This window comes from Sardina pilchardus, chromosome 14 (genome assembly GCF_963854185.1).
Source record: "Sardina pilchardus chromosome 14, fSarPil1.1, whole genome shotgun sequence".
In the NCBI taxonomy this organism is placed as follows: domain Eukaryota; kingdom Metazoa; phylum Chordata; class Actinopteri; order Clupeiformes; family Clupeidae; genus Sardina; species Sardina pilchardus.
Genome location: NC_085007.1, coordinates 3,390,644 through 3,410,643, shown reverse-complemented (window position 1 = coordinate 3,410,643; position 20,000 = coordinate 3,390,644). Strand labels below are relative to the sequence as shown.

Here is a 20,000-nt window from a genome sequence, read left to right as displayed (position 1 = left end):
CCACACTAAGCAGGACACAGCGTCCACCTTCACGTCTACCCTTTTTTTCTACCCTTTTCGGAGCTGGCAGACTCTAAACGGGTGAAAACCTGAGACAGTCAGATTGATTAAATGTCCTACAGCCACTGTCATTTCCTGATCCAATCTCCTGGCTGGGGACCCCCCGCTCCCGCCTCCATCCATCCATCTCTCTCCATCCCTCCATCCCTCCATCCCTCTCTCTCTCCCTCTCTGTGTCCCCCTCTCCATCTCTCCCTCCTCCTAGTAGGTTTAATTTCTCACCGCTGCTCCTCCGCGCCGTTTGATAGCGTTCGGGAGCTAAGTGGCAGGTCGCACTCATAAACGCCGCCAGCGCTCAGCACCACGGGACTTTGCCGGTGTGTGTGTGTGTGTGTCTGTGTGTGTGTGTGTGTGTGTGTGTGTGTGTGTGTGTGTGTGTGTGTGTGTGTGTGTGTCTGTGTGTGTGTGCCCACATCGAGGGGGTTTCACAGAGGCGTAATAAATGTTACAGCACATTAAATCATGAGGAGCGGCGTTGTGATATTCAAAGCGAAAACTATTCAATCATGAAGCCTGAAGAGTGCTTAAAGATTAAAAGGGAGAAATGGAGGCCCTAAAGAAGGGAGGAATGCCGGCTCTGTTAGGCTCTTTATGCAGCGTTCGCCTCCTCTAATGGACCTGTGGAACGTTCACAGCCCGTCCCGACACACTCACTGGCATCAGTCCGACGCTCAACAATCGAGAGCCACTGTGGAGCGAAAACTACACCCAACTCCCCAAGCTGCTCAACATGAGTGCAAGTCCTCTTAGGTGAACCACTACTGTTTGTCTAAGGATCCTCAGCGTTGGGTACTGTACTGTAAGCCCTACTGGGGAAGCTATTGCATGGGTGACATGTTGCGCCACTACACATTATTCAAATGAAACGCAGGATGTGGTCTGGGTGATGCAAATGTCTCCCCTATACCCTGTTATACGGAAACCTCTATGGAGACCTTCAGTCCAGATGACAGTGACCTTGGGTACAGATGAAAATGATCCACACAACAGTGACTTTGGGTCCTGGAGACAGTGACCTTGGGTCCAGGAGACTGTGACCTTGGGTCCAGGTGACAGTGACCTTGGGTCCAGATGAAAATTACCTTGGATCCACACAACAGTGACTTTGGGTCCAGGTAACAGTGACCTTGGGTCCAGGTGACAGTGACCTTGGGTCCAGATGACAGTGACCTTGGGTCCAGATGACAGTGACCTTGGTGTGTTGAGCCCTGCAGTCTGACTGCAGTGAGTGCCACCTGCCAGCTGCTGATAACATGGGGAGGCAGCGTGGAAGACAACAAAGCGGCACTAACAAACACAGATTGATATCTGGGGTCAGTCCTGAGGCAATGGTCAGCCTCCGAGCCCACCGGCCCTGGCAGACACAGCATGTCCGATCATTGCCAGTTAACAGAGAGAGAGAGAGAGAGAGAGAGAGAGAGAGAGAGAGAGAGAAATGGGAGATAGAGAGAGGGACATATAGAGAAAGGGAGAGAGAGAGAAAGAGAGAGAGAGGTGGGAGACAGAGGGAGAAGGGGAGGAGGAGAAGAGAGAGAGAGAGAGAGAGAGAGAGAGAGAGAGAGAGAGAGAGAGAGAGGAAGCAAAGGGGGGAGGTAGAGAGAGACAGAATGACAGGGTGCAGATCGGAGTTGGCCGGTAATTTGATCAAGCTATCAATCAATCTGCCCAGATGGCATCAATCAGCCTGGCACTCCGATGGACACGGCAGCACCCTCTACTCAGACAGTGCCAGGGTACACTGCACCCGTGGGCACAGGGGAGGGGAGAGAGAGAGAGAGAGAGAGAGGGAGAGAGGGTGAGAGAGAGAGAGGGTGAGAGAGAGAGAACCACATCATATTGCTTTGGCAATATATGTAATTTTTACAGTCATGCCAATAAAGCTCATTGAATGTGAGGGCGAGAGAGTGAGACATCTCATAGGCAGTAGCAGAAAGATGAGAAATGGGGGGATGAGGAGAGAGAATAAGTGGAAGAGAGAAAGCTAAGAAAGAGAGAAAGAGCTACAAAAGACAGAAAAGCAGAAAGAGAGAGAGAAAGCTAAGAAAGAGAGAAAGAGCTACAAAAGACAGAAAAGCGGAAAGAGAGAGAGAGAAAGCTAAGAAAGAGAAAGTTCTAAAAGAGAAAGAGAAAAAAATAATGGAGAGAGGGATGTGGTCTGAAAAAAAGCAAGAAAAGAATAGAGCTGATAAAATAAGGAGAGCAGGGAGAAAAGGAGTCTATGCTTGAGAATGGGTAGATAGAGTGAGTGAGAGAAAGAGAGAGAGAGAGAGAGGGAGAGAGGGAGGGAGAGGGAGAGAACAAGAATGGAGAAAAGGAGTTTACGCTTGAGAATTGATGATAGAGTGAAAGAGAGAGAGAGAGAGAGAGAGAGAGAGAGAGAGAGAGAGAGAGAGAGAGAGAGAGAGAGAGAGAGAGAGAGAGAGAGGGAGAGAATAAGAAGGGAGAAAAGGAGTTTACGCTTGAGAATTGATGGCTAGAGAGTGAAAGAGAGAGCCGAATGGAGAGATGAGAGAGAGAGAGAGATAGAGAGAATAAGGAAGAGAAAGAGAGAGTTGAATTTCCATTTCCATCTCGTCCCCTCCAGGGAGCGGTGCTGACAGGGCCTCTCGGTGCGCGGGGCTAAGTGGGCATCGTATGGGGCAGATTTAAAGCTCCCCGACGTGACACCACTGCCAAGCACCGTCGAGCAGCGGGAGGCCAGGATGCCCAGAGCTCTGACCGATGGACCGCCCGCCTGTCTGCCGGAGATTACAGAGCTCTCCGCCGCCGTTGTCACGACGACTCGGACTCGGAGTCCGACTCAGACTTGGCCGCCGCCTCTGCCTACCGTCGTCTCGCTCTCCTCTTTGCCCCGACACAAAGCGCGGCCACTTCGCCTACATTAAAAAAAAGTTAATAACGCTCACGTGAAGTCCGACCTGAAGGGACCCACTTCCAATTAACATGCCGCTGTAAGGGGGGGGGGGGGCGTCAGGAGAGGCTGAGTGCCCAGTGAGGGGTGGACGGTCCACACTCTAGGATGTGTGTAGGGGTGCAGGGGGGGCAGGGAGGGGGGGTGAAGGGTTAGGGAGGGGCAATTGAAAGGGTAATGGAACGTTAGTCAGGGCCAGTCACGAAGGAAGTAGAATGGAGTGGTCTGGATTTTGATCCTGGACATAAGTCGCACTCTTCAGCTGTGATAACAACTTATGACGTCTCTAAGGTCATCGGCGTTTCTTATAGTTAATAGATTAGTCATTTGGGATGGTCTAGGGTCGCACTGTTGAGGCCAAGCATGCGTTCGACTCAAGGCCAGCCTATCCAATCAGAACGCTCTATCTGTGTACGGAGTCCTTGAGCCCGCCTTAGCTCACCTTCGGCTTCCGATGTTGACACCAGGGGGCTGGCCCACGTGTCCTCGTTCGACGGGTTGGGTGTGAGACCGTGTTGCACAACCATAGAGAAAAACGAAAGATGGATGAGGCTAACAAAGCGCGCTCGTTTTAATCGGCTTTGGAAGAGTTAGACTTGGGCTTTTCTTTGAAGGTCGAGCAGAAAGAAGCACTCAAGTCATTCGTTTTAAATCGTTATGTATTTGCCGTTTTGCCGACTGGCTACGATTGGTCACAAATGCTTGCCTATTACGTGCAGAGTAGTTTGAAAGACACCGGTTCATCCCACCCCCAGGCTTCAGCTCTGTGAATGGTCCGACCCCAGACTATACATTTCTGTATAGTTTGGCTTGCCAGGCTACTGTGTTATGTATTACAGTAATTTCCCGCATGTAAGCCGCATTGTGTATAAGCCGCAGGGCAGTGTTTTATGCAAGTTAAAAGAAACCAAACCATATTAACACCATATTAACTGGCCCCCTGTATTAGCCTCATAGCTGGAAATAAATGTGCAAAATCAATGTATAAGCCGCGGCTAATAGTCGGGAAATTACGGTAAGGAGGACAGATCGCTGAGGGGAACTAGAGAAGCCCTGCTACACTGGCACTGCCCGTGGCACCCTGTGGTGGCCGCCGATAATCGCCGCCGATGCCCCGTGGCGCGTCGCTGCCGTTGACGTTGGCGTTGGCGTTGGCGTTGGCGTTGGCGTTGGCGTTGGCGTCTCACCTGCTCGGGCGTGAGGTCCCGCTGCTGCAGCGCCAGCATCTCGTAGCCCACCATGAACTTGCGCACGGCGGCAGAGCGCAGCAGCGGCGGGTAGTAGTGGGCGTGGAGCTGCCAGTGGGACACGTCCTCCGCCAGCTGGGCACCGGTGGGGGCACCTGGTAAACAAGTAAACAAACAAACAAACAAACAAACAGGTAAACAACCAAAAGCAAGAAAACAATGAACAACATGCAAATGAATCAAGGTAATCAAATTGCAAAGCACAATGCTGCTTTTTTTCCCGATTTTGTGTGTGTGTGCGTGTGTTCGTGTGTGTGTGTGTGTGTGTGTGTGTGTGAGTGTGAGTGTGAGAGAGAGAGAGAGAATGTGAGTGTTTGAACTTGGCACACTGCTGTGATATTTCTGGAAATGAAAATAGAGACATGAGGAAGATGTTAAAACCAAATGGAGACAAGATGTATCATTTCAGACGAACGGGAAAATAACAAAAAGCCAGGTGCAAAAAACGCAAGAAGCATAGGCAAGGTCATGCTCATGAAAATCTGCTTCAAATCAAGACACATTTAGCTGGTTAAAAGAAATCTTCCTTGAAACAGAACTACAGTGTAATTGACAAATGTGTTTTTTTTCCTTCTCTTTTTTTTGCGCAGAGCAACAAAAGAGCTCTTTCTGTGTTCGAGGCTTAAGATGGTGTTGGAGTGATTTCACTGTTCTTGCTGGGTTTTTAAGACCTCACCATATCCACACGGGGACTCATGCACGTCCAAATGTTCACCACCATAGCGTGAGGAACAACATGTATAAAAGAAAAAACGCCCTGCACTTACAATGAAAACTGAGATAGCAACAACGGAGATAACGGCTAGTGTGTGCTATATGGGATTAGACACGTTGAACTGAACCACAAGTGAGAACTTTAATCTCCTGCTGGGAGGTGTCCAGGCCCGGGCAGACTCGTACACGCTGACCTCGCCTGACCTTTCACCACACACACCCAGCCCAGGATTCACAACTGATGTATCTTGTTGTTGCTGTTGCTGTTGCTGTTTGCTGTTGCTGTTGTTGTTGCTGTTGTTCCCTCCGCCAAGGAGGCCATGTTCTCATCGGGGTTTGTTTGTTTGTTTGTTTGTCAGTTTGTTTGTTTGTTTGCCAGATAACTCCAAAAGTTATGGATGGATTTCGATTAAATTTTCAGGGAAGATAAGGAAGAAACGATTAAATTTGGGAGTGATCCATATCACCGTCTGGATCCAGGAGGCGAATATGTTTTCGCTTGGCGGAGGTCTGTGTTCTTTGAGTGCCTTTCTAGTTGTTGAGCATTGAGAATAGCCTAATGGCTGAAACGTCTGCTCACCTTCAGTAAAATCTTCTTCAACAAAGACTTTGTCTACTATTTTTTCAGAGTGCGAACCCTGCCTTTTTCTGATATCTTTTGGTTTGACGCACCTGTTTAAAAAGACTTTCATCTAGAGCGCAACAGTACCCCACCTTCTTGTTTACATATCACAAAATACATCGACAAAATATATGAACTATACACAGAGATAGATAGATAGATCGATAGATACTGTAGATAGATAGATAGATAGATAGATATCTGTTTGGCACCAAAAAAAAGGCCTGTACTAATAATGACAAAAATAATAATGCGGTTCTTTCCCAAAACAGCATTTAGGCCCGGCAGCAGTGAAGTGCTGAGTCAGCGCGTTGAAAGTCCTCTTTCTTAGAGGCGGCCACAGGGGAGCCCCAGCAAGAGTCCTCAAATCACAACAATAAATACCGAATGCTGACTGAGCAGGAGCGCGTCGTATTTATGATCACGGTGACACAGCAAGGACAGGATGAATAGCCGCGCGCCAATCTCGGAACTCTGACCGCCCCAAAATAAACGTAGGGTCACAAAGGATTTCAGCGCTCGAGGGACAGACTGGCTTTAACGGTTATGGCTACGGCCATGGTGTTTGGCAGATGCTTATGTCCAAAGTGACTTACTGCATTTGATCACTATATTCATTGAAAATGGGCTCAAAATAAAGTTCAGAGGCCTGCATTTAGCGTTAATAATAATTAGAACAACATCAAATATCAACATATCAAATGTGTTTTGTGTCCATGGCAAGTAGCCCAAGACTTTTCTCTCTTCACGCATGTTGGCAATGGCTGTGGCACCATCTACCCACTCTGCTAAAATGACTCTTGCATAGCAACTTGTATTATTTAATTATCGTCATAAACACTAACCGCACCACCTCATCCTACTGTAGCCTTCCCTACCCTGCCAAGTTCCCCAGCAAGACATGAATGAATAAGCCAAGCGTTTGCCCTCTGTCTGTGCTTTATAAAATATGATTTAGGTTTGTGCATGCACACAGACACACCCACACACATATACACCCACACACACACACACGCACACACCCACACACACACACACAACCAGCGGAGAGCTGACAACTCTCTGGCCACTCTTTGACCCTCGGAAATCAAAACCTGCCAATATCTCATCCCAGGCACTCTCTGTCCCACCCCCACCCCTCATTATGGTGTGTGTGTGTGTGTGTGTGTGTGTGTGTGTGTATTGCCCACCCCTCATTATGGCTTCTGAGGCTCTTCTGAGGCCACTGCTCCAGCCGTGCGTGTGTGTGTGTGTGTGTGTGTGTGTGTGTGTGTGTGTGTGTGTGTTTGGCTGTGCTGCAGATCAACTTATGAAACCGGCTGTGAGAACCCACCGTAGGTTTGGCCTCTCTCCCTTTCTCCAACTCACTCTCTTACCACGACTCCCCCACAACACCCCCACCCCCCCCCTTGCCACCACCACAACCCCCCACACCCCATCCACCCCCCACCCTTGAGTAATAAATGAAGAGTATCATGCAATTTTAAATCGCCTTCATCCAGTTTGGTCGCCTCAAAACATCTGTTCATTTCCTCTGCAGACTTTTTTTTTGTTGACGTTTCACCCCCTTTTTCTTTCTTATTTCTTTTCCTTCTAACTGAGGTTGTTCTCTCTCTCTCTCTCCCTCTCCCTCTCTCTCTCTCTCTCTCTCTCTTCTTTTTATGTTTCGTTCTCACTCCTCCTCCTCATCATCCCCCCCCCCTCCATCACTCGCTCCATGTGTGGGTGAAGTCCACTCAATCTCAGGTTTCGTCTCCTGGTCTGCGTTTAAGTCTCGTCTCCCCTCTCGCCCGCTGCGCTGCGCTGTGCCCCGCGGGTGCCCTTCTGTCTCGTGCCCGTGCCCACGCCCGCGCCCGCGCCAGGGCAAACAGCGCCAGACACACACACACACACACACACACACACACACACACACACACACACACACACACACACACACATATAATGTAAACACACACACACACACACACTGCGCTGCGCTGTGCCCCGCGGCTGGCCTTCTGTCTCGTGCCCGTGCCCATGCCCGCGCCAGGGCAAACAGCGCCAGGGTCGGTTAACTCAGGGCCGCTACGCATACCCGCTACACCCGCCCGCTACGCATACCCGCTACACCCGCCCGCTACGCATACCCGCTGCACATAATCCAGCCGACCCAGTATGGAGGTCAGAGACAGACAGGGGGAGAGAGAGAGAGAAAGAGAGAGAGAGGGAGAGAGAGAGAGAGAGAGAGAGGAGTGAGAGAGTGAAAGAGAGAGAGTGAAAGAGAGAGAGAGAGAGAGAGGGAGAGAGAGAGAAACCAAGCAGGAGCACTGCGTTGTGGCTTTTCAAACGTCTGCTTCCCTCGTCTGTGTGAGCGTCAACCCCCCGAGACAGCGTGTCTGCGCGCGGTGGAGTCCTGTGTTAATTGGACACTGAAACGACGCTGCCAGCCTGCCACCGGAACAGACTCAATGTCCTCCTGCCGGGCAAGCGGCCGAGCGGGCGAGCGGGCAGGGAGGGGGTTGGCTCTCGGCGGGCTACGGACGACGGGTCGGGCACTCCTATAGGATGTTTGTTTTTGTTTTTGTTTACACCGCGCAGTGCCGCTCTCTCGCTGGGACGCCGGCGTTGCTGCTACGGAGGCTTCCGTCGCTAAAGCTCTTAATCTGCCGGGCGACGCGTGGACAGAGAAATTAGCCACGGGGACGCTAATGAGCAGCGTCCAGCTGACAGCATTAACACGCCTGACAGCAGTGGACCAAAGAGCACGAGCGCACACACACACACGCACGCACGCACGCACGCGCACACACACACACGCGCGCACACACACACACACACACACACACATACACACACACACACACAGCTCCAGCATACATGCTGAGGACCAAAGAGCAGCTCACAGCTCTGCAACACGCACTGGGTAAGGTTGTGTGTGCGTGTTTGTGTGCATGTGTGTGCTTGTGAGTGTGTGTGTGTGTGCAGTGCAGCCTGTCCTAATGGGTTTACCTCACCTCACCTGCACCCCCAACCCCACCAGATCTCCGACAGGAGCACAGAGCCTGCTGATATTAATGAATGTGTTTTACTGACCCGATCTGACCCCGCAGTACTCATCACGATTATTCAGAACAACCACAACCTCAGCCACAACCACAACACACACACACACACACACACACACACATATAATGTAAACACACACACACACACACACACACAGGGGGGTTGTTAGAAGTGAACAGGAAGCCAGCGCGTTGGCAATGCGGGTGTTTGTGAATGTGGTCTGTCCGTCCAATTTGGCCTTATTACCAAGTTGATTTGTCCTTGATGCGCTTTGGCGAGGCCGTCGCTAGAGGAGTAATGCATTTCCCCCTCCGCCCCACGCTCCTGAATACCACACACACACACACACACACACACACACGCTCCCAAATGCCACCCAAGTAAATAGAAAACAAGAAAACTTTCAGGCCCGGGTATTTGTTAGTTAAGAGAGCCGGGCATTAATTTCCGAATATGCACTTGAATTATGTGGCATGACGGCGCGCGGACATTGCCGGGCGTTTTCCGGCGTTCATCTTGTTTTCCCACTAAATAAATGGATTCATAAAACGCCTCCACCTCTCAGTCGGCTGATTGAATTATTCGATGCGAAATGCATTTCATTACTGCGGAAAGGGGGAGTGAGGTGGTGGAAGAAAAACAGCCGCCAACGTGGCATGAATTTCAGATCGGATGGTTCACACACACACACACACACACACACACACACACACACACACACACACACACACACACACACACACACACACACACACACACACACACACACACACACACACACACACACACACACACACACACGCCAGACCTCCACCGGGTGTGTGGGAGATGAAACAGGTCCTGGGGGTGCACACCAGAACCCAGGTCAGATCCTTCAAATCGTCCGGACCACTCACCCATGAGCTGAAAATATTGGGGGATGGGAGGATAGCTACTCCTCCAATAATCCAAACCAGCCAATGCAACCCCTTCGATAATCATATCACCATAACACATTAAACTGTTGTGGTCGAAATCAAGTATTAATCCACAAAAAGGCAAAAAGTAACGCACAAGCTAGCCAACCGTAGGGCTATTCATGACGCCGGAGACAGGTTACAAACACACAAGCTTCCTAGCGAGCATGAGGGCAACAAGTCTCTCGTAGACAAAGTCTTACTATTATTTGTAGGACTAAAACAGAATAAACATAATATTCTTGATGGATTACAGAGCTGTCACGATAAGGAAAAGCTGTCATTACTGCAGACTCCCTAAGGAAGGTTGACCTCAGAGGTCACGGACAAAAGTCATCTTGTCATGTCTACATGTCTACAGTACAGCTATAGCCAGTTGGACAATAACAACTTGAGCAGACGTTTGAGAGCTAAAGTGTTTTCTAATTGCTGGAAATCTCCCTCACTGTTATAGAGCACGATGAAGTCAGGCATCAGCTCCTCTTCAATTTTCAACTCAGAGGTTCACCTCTGCTAACATCTCAGTGCAGCCTTGGTAGAAGAGGGTGGACGTATGGAGGGTCGAACAAAAGGGTGGTGTGTGTGTGTGTGTGTGTTTGTGTGTGTGTGTGTGTGTGTGTGTGTTTGGTGTTTTGATACAGAGGGCAACTTGTGAATGTTTCCTGGGGCTCAGATGGGAGAAATGAAGACACAGGAAGCGGCAAACAAGAGAGAGAGAAATAAATGAGAGAAAGAGAGAGAGAGAGAGGGAGAGAGAGAGAGAGACAAAGGCAGGGGAGAGAGAAAAAGAAAGAGTGGTGAACAGCCAGAGAAAGATAGTGGGTGAGACAGAACAAAGGGCGGGTAGAGAGAGAAAGAGAGAGAAAGAGAGAGAGAGAGAGATACCCATGCTCACTAAACAAAACTCAGTGTGTCATTATCAAACCAGTCAGTGAAAACAACTGAACGTATTCATCTTCTGAACGCCTCTGATGGAAGCCCCTGACAAGGAAGGCACTTGCAGCATAGCCCACACTGACGCAAAGCTATGCCTACTGGAGCTCCACACACACACACCACACACACTGCTGCGCATACACACACTGACGCAAAGCTATGCCTACTGGAGCTCCACACACACCACACACACTGCTGCGCATACACACACTGACGCAAAGCTATGCCTACTGGTGCTCCACTAGAGCCACCTCAGTGCGCTTCGGCTGAAAACGCATCAGAAACGCAGGCTAATTAAGAACATCGCCTCTGAACGAGCCCTTTGTTCTTCATATGAGAAGAGGGGAAAAAAAACAAAAACAAAAAAAAACAAATATTTTCCCCAGAAGTAATGAGCGCAATTGGAGAGAGGAGAGAGAAAAAAACCCGCCACCCCGACCTCTTTCATGAGTGCAGATAAAACGACGTTCTTTATTAAATGCGCTTTTCTTTTTCCCTTTTTTTTCTCTCTCCCTGTGGCTCAGAGCGACTAAATGAAAGAAGCGCTTCCAGTCCAATTAGGGCGTCCGTGGTAGTGAAACCACGCAGCACATGCAGTCGGGAGGCGGGAAGTTTCACGGTGGCGGTGTCGTCGACGACGACGACCCAGCCCCGAGGAGAGAACGCTCACTAACACGTGTAACGCCGAGAAGCAGAAAACGTCCCTCCGACGCAGACGCCACCAAAAATAATACCAGGCGACCTTTCCGCGCCGCCGCCGCCGAAAATAGCCGGCTTTAATCTGCGTGTGGATGGCTGGCCGGCTGGGTGTTCACTGTGACAACAGAGCGGAGGATGCCGGAGGAACGAGCGAGGCCATGGAGAACGAGAACGAGAAAAATGAAAGAGACGGAGGAAAAATAAAACGGAAGCTAAAATGGCACCTTCATGTGTCTGTGTGTGTGTGTGTGTGTGTGTGTGTCAGTCAGTATGTGTGTTGTGTGCCTGTGTGTGAGAGAGAGAAAAAAAGAGACAGAAATAGAGAGAGAGAGGGAGAGAAAGAAAGAGAGAGAGCAAAAGACAATGTGTGTTTAAGTACAACCCACAAAAAGCGGAAAAAAATAAAGGATTTGACTTTCTCACACACACATACACACACACACACACAAACACACACACAGAGAGAGCATTTCGAGATAGGCACAAGCATGACTGCCATAGCCATCTGGATCTGAGTCCTATATCCTCTCCATGCTCTGTGGGCAGAAGCCCTGTATCCTTCCTCACACGAGCACACACACTCTGCCAGCCGTCACTGAGCTCGCGTCAGGTGGACCGTCCTCCAGCAATAACAACCCAGAGAGGAGCGGAGCGGAGAGGAGAGCAGAGGAAGGGTCAGCCTCTGGCGCTCATGACAACCCCTGCTCTGTCGGCCGCAACTCCGCAGGAATAAAAAACGAAACGCGCGGACGACTCGATGTTCTCGGGAAAGTAAAAGGCGGAGTGGGACGAGGAGCGCTGGCCACAGCCTCGTCTTTTCCCCGGCGTGCCGATGCGTAGCGGCGAAACAAACAAGATAAATAAATTGGCTGATTTCTCCGGGCGCCGGGCGGGCGAGAGCGAGGGGATCGGCGTCTTCCTCTCGCTGATTAGCGTCTCGCTGGAGGTCAGCGGCTCGGACGCGCCGAGAAAATCACTCCGACGCGTTCGCATTCCTGCTGGGTGCCCGCCGGGGAGACTGAGGTCTAATGAAAACTATTTCAGTTGAACTCCATTTGTTTAGGAGGCCGTGCCAGCTTGCCAACACCCAGATGCCCGCGAACACGAGGACATGTGTGTGTGTGTGTGTGTGTGTGTGTGTGTGTGTGTGTGTGTGTGTGTGTGTGTGTGTGTGTGTGTGTGTGTGCGTGTGGATGGGATGGGGGAGTGTTTGTGAACTCCAAAGTAGTTTAGTAACACTTTATGCAGCATAGAGCTTCTTGAATTGTAACAGCTAAACCAAGGAAGTTAGAATATATTTCCTCATTCTCTCCATCTCTCTCTCTCCTCTTCTATGCTCTGTATCTCTCAATATCTTCCTCTGTCCACATTCTTTCATTCTATTGTGCCGTTCTTTTTTATCTCTCTCTCTCCCTGTCCTTCCCTCTCTTTCTCCCTCAACAGATTTCCCCATTAAGGCGCTGGGTGTTAACTACAGCAAGTCCCAATCACTTCATCACCCTGAGCCCATGCCAACAACGCCTCACCTGCTGGTCAGAGAGAGAGAGAGAGAGAGAGAGAGAGAGAGAGAGAGAGAGAGAGAGAGAGAGAGAGAGGGAGAGAGGGAGAGAGAGTGGGAGATAGAGAGAAAGAGACAGAGAGAGAGAGCGAGGGAGAGAGTGGGAGATGGAGAGAGGGGGAGTGGGAGAGATAGAGGGAGAGAGAGAGGGAGGGAGAGAGAGAGAGAGAGACAGACAGCAGGAACCAGCCAAATAGCATCATCATCCATCCATATCCCTCTCACCCACTCCTTCCCTCAGTCGTTCGCTTTTTCCCTCCCTCTCTCTCTCTCTCAAACTCCCTCAGTAGGCAGAATTTCATTAACCCTGAAAAAGTGCAAATCTAAATTACGAAATAAAACATGAGCAATAGAAACTCAAACATTTTTTAAATACGTTTTTTTTAAAATGTGACGCACTTCGTGTGATCTGATGAAGAGATCAAATGACTTTTACAGTTGGTTGAAATTCATGACATCTGTGCAAATCTACATCAAACAATGACAAAATACGAGCATTTATAAAGTTAATTGTGCACAATACCCTCCCAGAATGGTCATGCTGAGGCAAGTATAAAGTGTTTCACTTTTAATATTTTTTCCTTCCTTCCCATTCCGTCGTCCTCAATCAATAACTAGCCCAGCCTTAGAGGATGCAATTGAAGTTAAGCTGCCAAAAGTCATTAGATTTTGGGGAGATCTCCTGTCACGTCTACCCAGAATGGCCATCGTGAGAGAATCAAACCCATATTTCCTCACATTACATCACCCAATTTCTCAAAAGCAGATTTTTTGGACTTATTGAAAATCTCGGCTAAGTTTCGCACAAAGCTGTAACGTAATCCCTGGTAATGTTACGTTTCCCCCAACAGTCCGCCACACTGGCCCTCCCTGGCTTTTCATAAATTCCTATTTACCTTCAACCACCTCTCTTTCCTTCTCTCTCTATCCCCCTCTCCAATAATCTAACAGGGGATCTACACCAGGCGTGTAACTGAAGCGTTCCGTTCATGTTGTGTCTGCTGCAACAATTAGCTTCCACTATCATCAATGGAAGTAGCTACACAAGACATGATACCGGTGTGTACAGTGGAATGGATTTCACATGTTACGTGAACAGAACGTTTCAGTTACGTGCCCGGTGTAGCTTCTCTGTTACTCTCAAAACGTCCAACTGTTTCGCTCTCTCTCTCTCCCCTTCATCTCTCTCTCCCTCTCTCCGTTCATACTGTTACTCTCAAAATGTCTAGCTCTTTCTCTCTTTCTCGCCTGAGGACGATCCCACTGGAGGATCGAAACGTTGCCTTTTATGTATTAAAATAAAAAGTGTATTTTGGAGCTTATACCCAGTGTGCGGACCAATCAATCACATCGTACCACTTTTGTCCAGCACCTGTATTATTGTTTCTGTGGATGTGCGCACCTCAACCAAACGCCTTCAGCTCTTTCTCTCTTACATTCTCTCTCTCTCCCCCTCCATCTCTCTCCCCCTCTCTCCTTTCGTACTCTTATTCTCTTTCTCTCTTATATTCTCTCTCTTTCTCCCCCTCCACCTCTCTGTCCCTCTCTCCCACATTAATAACCTGAAGCCTCTGGAGCTCGGTCCAGTCTTCACCCTGCGGCCCCCTCCTGGAGCTCAAGGGTACGTAGGAGAGCTTTAGAGCCCAGCTTTAGGGCCTGAAGGGGAGGGGAGGCCTCCAGCCAATGAGCCGTGCAAACGCTCGACTGTGTCACAATGGCCACGTGTGGGTGGCCGCGGTGATATACGCGCCCGTCGAGCCGCGGTCAGGCCAAAATGCTAATAGTCGAGTTTGCTGGCTCTTGATGGACTGCGTGAGAGAAAAATCAAACTGGATTCATCGCGTAAATGTTTGGGCTCTCCTTCAAGACACAGAAACAGAGAGAGAGAGAGAGAGAGAGAGAGAGAGAGAGAGAGAGAGAGAGAGAGAGAGAGAAGATAGCAAGAAAAATGGTCTTGGCAGCTTTGTTAAAACAGAATCTTCCCCCCTGCTGGCTTGTGGCTTCCAATATCAAGACAATGATGAAGGGAAAAAAAGCAGGCCTGCTTTCATAAGCCTTTGTGTGGGCAGCTCTGAAAGAGACAGGGATGGGAACGGGGGGTGGGGGGGGCTTTGCTCTGGACCATCCAGGCACGACGGCGTTCACAGGGTGCTTCGCTGTCAGGATCGCTCTAACCAGAGAGGAAACGGAGCTGGGACTAACAGCCGTGCATGGGTAATTCAGCATGCCTCCATGCTTACTTAAACAACCCTGGCCAAAGCACATTACGGGTGTCACCATCACTTTCACCAAGATAATTCATCTGCCGGTGATGAAATTGCCGGTGAGAACCACCACTCGGAGGGGGAGCACGAAGTGGAGAGAGAGGCCGAGAGGTGAGCCTTCCACCGACTGCAGTTACGAGACTACACTTATTCCCACAAAAGCCATATGGGTGTGGGATGATGTTCCCATCAGACGGGTTCTGGCCTTGTTCAGGACTGTTCCACGCAGTAAAAGATTCCTCAGCTGAACTGAAGCTTCCAGCTAGTTCTCTAGAGTCGAAGCCAAAAGACTTTTCATGTAGAGAAAAAGGCACAAAAAAAAAGACTGTGCCGTTTGCATATCGGAGCAGAAGGCTAGTTTTTCAAAGTGCCTCGCCGCTTTAGAACTCAATCCAAAGTACTCAGAGTCTAATAAGGGTCAGTGAAAAGCCTTATCATCTTTCTGTGAGATTTCCCGCCTTTCCTTTACAGTTCATCTTTAAGTGGATTTGCTGGGGCTGGTTGGCTATCATCTCCCAAAGCCAAGCCTTTACAGCACAGATTTTTGAGCAAATCAATAGTGGAATCGCTCTACCGATAACCCAGCGGGCCCTCGGCTGTGGAAGAGGGCCTCTGAAGATCAGCCAGGGCAGATTTATGGTTGTACACCTCACAAGCACTGTGCTTTCCTAGCGCTCAATCGTTTGTGCACTCTACTGTGTAAAATTGGGCCTCTCCTCCCATATCACCAACCGCTGTGCTGGCTCGTCAGAAGAAGACGCCGCTGAGACCTTGAGAAGCATCGACTCTTTTGGGCTCGGTCCGAAAGGCATAGAGTCGTTTAGAACTCAGTAACTGAACATTACGTTAAAGAAAACATTACGTGTATTGTTCACTGTATTGTATGTATAACTTATTAGTGGTATTTTGTACGTAACAAAAATTCCATGTAAGAAAGGTGATAGCATAAAAGTGTTTATTATTTTTGGTGCAAACCACAAATGTGGGGGAACTAAGGCGTTTGGCGGAGATCTGCGCTCTCGGAGTGCTTTTCTAGTTGTAAAAGGTGTCTAGGTGATCATTAGTCTGCCCAGCATCACAGATTTTTGTTTACAAGTCGCATGGACAAATGGACAAGAGAGTCACACTGACAAATAAGACCACTGTGGCTCTACATCTAAAGCACTCAAACTTTCCACCTCTGATTTCCGCGTAGAGGCCTAACGCTGGACTGCAAATAGGTTGTGCATTATGACACAAGGCTTAGCAAGGCCTACGAGCTGGCACTGCACCTTACATGAGCCACATCCGTCTGACACAGAGAACAGGAGGACAGAGGAAAATGGAGGGGTGCTCTCTCTCTCTCTCCGTATCTGTGTACGGGGGACGTGAAGAGGGGATAAGCGCTTAGATCTGGCGTGAGGACAGACGACTGAGCGGCTTTTATCAGCCACTGGCGCGAGCCAAATGGTCTGCTTGGATTGTCTGCGGGGCCGGGGAGTAAACAATGTGTTGTCGCGCGGTACCAAAAAAAAAAAAAGGCAAGGAAAACACAGACATTCAGAAGCAACTACAGCAAACATCTCCCCATGGTGTGAGACAGTACAACAGAAGTGCTGGAAGAAGCTCCCAGCCAGGAAGGTTATCTCTGGTCACAGCACTGCTGTGCTGCCTCCTCCCATTTCCCCAGTAATGCGAGTAATTTGTCCTGTCCTGAGAACACCCCCCCCCCCCCCTCCCCCCCATCCCCACCCACCCTTCATGTCCTGTGGTTAAATAAGTCGGGGAATAAGTTTGAAATATTGTTGTTTCTGTTCGCTGGCCTTGGCTGCGTCTGAAGTGATTTCACTCAGTCTGTCAAACATGGTGGATGGAAAAAAGGCGGACGCTGAAAGATTACATTTCTGGAAAGTAGTCCGAATAGCACTTTGCCTTCTGAGCGCCTCCATCACGTCCATCAATCAACAGGCAGCACCCAGCATCCCAAAATGAACCAAGATAGACGTTTTAGTGTTTTTTTCTCTCATTTTTATTCACAGGGCAAACTGTGGCAGATATAAATATACACTTTTCTATTAATGAATAATATTTGACACCTTATTTCCTCGACACAGTACCAACGAGCTAGGGCTTTAACGAAGCCTCCCACCTTGCGAGAAATTAAAATATCCGTGACTCTCTTCTCTCCAGGAGGTCTACTGGCTAATGGGCAGCCATTATCGAAGGCCATTCTCATTACCCACCTCTCAGGGGCAGATAACTACCCCCCCTGCTCCCCCCCCCCCCGCCCCCCACCGCCACCCGCCCCAGGAGCAACGACAGGAAATAAAAACCGGGGCAAGAAAAGTATCTCGAGAAAACTTCCATCAGTTTCAGCGAGACGTGTTTAATGGATTTCCTTCACACTTCTCAGAGTCTACATTGCCAACATTAAAATAATTGAAAAGCTACACTAAGCCACTTCTTTTGTTCCAGGCCAGGAGAGCGTTTGGCAGATGATTGCTCTCCGCAATTATCAGCCTACAGAGCAGGGGGAGCAAGAACTGGATGGCTAATATTACTAAAATAATCGTCAAAATGATCTTTAATAAGGCACGGGGGAGGGGAGGAGAGGAGAGAGAGTGAAAACAGATAGAGCTAAAAAGAAAAGAAAAGAAAGTGGAGACGGAGGCGGGAGATGGTGGTGTGGTCTTCATTTCGGAGGGAGAATTACTGACGAGCCACAGGCCGAGGGGTTTTGAGCAGGCGTAGCTCTCTGGGAGCAATCAATGAAGTATGACAGCAGACGAGATGATCACACGCCGAGAAGAAGCCGCTAATGGAGCTCCGGAAGACTCCGAGGGACAGAAGGTGACCTCGTCACCAAATCAAACACACCTCCGCTTTTTCTCTCTGTCACTCTCTTTTTTTTTTCCCCGGCCAAACTTATGGAGTGTGCAGAGAACAGAAAGTGTGAAATCACAATTAAAAGTGTAAAACTTTCATCCCACTGATTTTTTTACTACCTCGGATGCAGAACTCACAGCTAGGACTGTTGGATTCTAAATGGTGCATGTGAAATATATCAAAGGCACTCGGGCAGATGGGCAAGCTTCAATTAAAAACAGGACGTGGGCCTTCACCTGTCAGTATGGGGCACTGTACTGTACATTAAGAGTGGATATTAACTTACTCCATAGCTTAAGCTACGACTTTATGAATCAAGACGTTTTTAAATTACAGTCCGTGAAATATTCTTGTAGGTTTGAAATAGTACATGGTTTACCCAATTGGCGGTTATAGTGAATCCATTTTAATGTTGAATCTAATAAGGGATCAGGGTGCTCCTGCGGTGACTATAGACTGTGCCGAGTAAGCGTTCCTTCTGCCTGTGTGCCTCTTGGTCAACGACGTGTTTCCATTACCTGGCATCAGATCAGACACGCACACACACACACACACACACACACACACACACACACACACACACACACACACACACACACACACACACACACACACACACACACAAACACACACACACACACACACACACACACACACACACACATACACACACAGGAGGGACAGAGGGACGCCGGCCAACAGATGGAGGAGCAGGGAGAGTGACCGAGTCCATCTCAGATTTAAGAGCTATGGAGATCGTTAGCCCATTTCTTCCCTCATATATCCTCCACTGTTCTTGTCAAGCTCCACTGTGTCCCATTACAGAAGCATAAAAGACAGGAGACGCCGAGAAATAATGATAAAGTAAGAGTGATGAGGGCATGTGCTCGGGCCCCCAACGCAAGGAGAGATTTAATAAGATACAAGCATTCCGAGGGCAGTTCAAGGCAAGAGGCAAGCGACTGCTGCCCTACAGGCTCCTTGAGTTGATGACACCAGGCATTAGTTAAAAAAAACAACAACACAACACAACAATAGCAATAACAGCTGCACCCCATCCACTTTGGATAATGCTGTTTTGCCGTCGTTAATCTTAAAAACAGCAGAGGTCGAAGTTGTTGTTTGAGTTTTGGAAAACGGCGCTGTAATTCCGCGATCCAAACAACAGCACGACGCCGGAGCTGCGAGTGCAACTGAGCCGGTCTCCGAGTGAAGACGTAAAAGTCTTTGAGAAGTCTCAGGGTCGTAATTTCATGCTCTAACTACGGCCACTTGCATACACACTCAACCAAGGACAGCCATATCCTGTTACCCACCAAGCTACATTAAAAGGGCTTGTTTCGGAGGGTAAGTTTTATTGCCCTGCGAGGGGGTAAATGATGAATGTCTGTGACCATTTGAGCTTGTCTAGGTTCCAATACGCAAGACCGGCATGACTACTGTCCCTTTCCTGCCTGTCAACACTGCCTGGGTAGATCCGGTGCTAAAATATTCATCATTATTCTCAAGTCCATGCCTTGAAAAGCCATCTCAGGCGCCGCCACCACCATCACACACACATATACGCACACACACACACACACACACACACACTGAATTGGCGTGACTAATCACATGGCCCTATTCTGCGTGCATCTGTTGAATATCAGGCACTTGATCAAAACAAACATACACACACACACACAAACAAATGCACACACACAAACATATACACACACACACACACACACACACACACACACACACACACACACACACACACACACACACACACACACACACACACACACACACACACTCACTCGCTCGCTCGCTCGCTCACTCTCACACACACTTGACCAAAACAAAAACCATGTGCCCTTGTTCTTCATGTATGTGACCCCCACTTCAGACACACACTTAGCGGAGATAAGAGAAATTTCATTCCTTTCACATGAAAGGCGTCATCATGTTCATTCATGAAATGAATCTGCATTTCAAGCATCGAGTGCCCCTGACTGGAAAGGCACTTTTTGATGCCATCTGTTCTTTTGACTTATGATGACATCACGTCCTCTGCCACTTAGGCCCTGGTTTTATATCTTCACCCGCGGAAAGAGAGGAGTGGTCATAAACTGCAC

The 20,000-nt window shown here is 49.0% G+C and overlaps 1 protein-coding gene across 1 annotated transcript in view; it reads right to left on the bottom strand.

Annotated features, from left to right (window-relative positions):
- Nucleotides 1–20,000, bottom strand: part of galt (galactose-1-phosphate uridylyltransferase) — a 91,413-nt gene that overhangs the window by 1,432 nt on the left and 69,981 nt on the right. Inside the window, exon 10 of the mRNA XM_062554357.1 lies at nt 4,159–4,313. Coding sequence (XP_062410341.1) covers nt 4,159–4,313 — 155 coding nt within the window. The remainder of the gene's footprint in view (nt 1–4,158; nt 4,314–20,000) is intronic.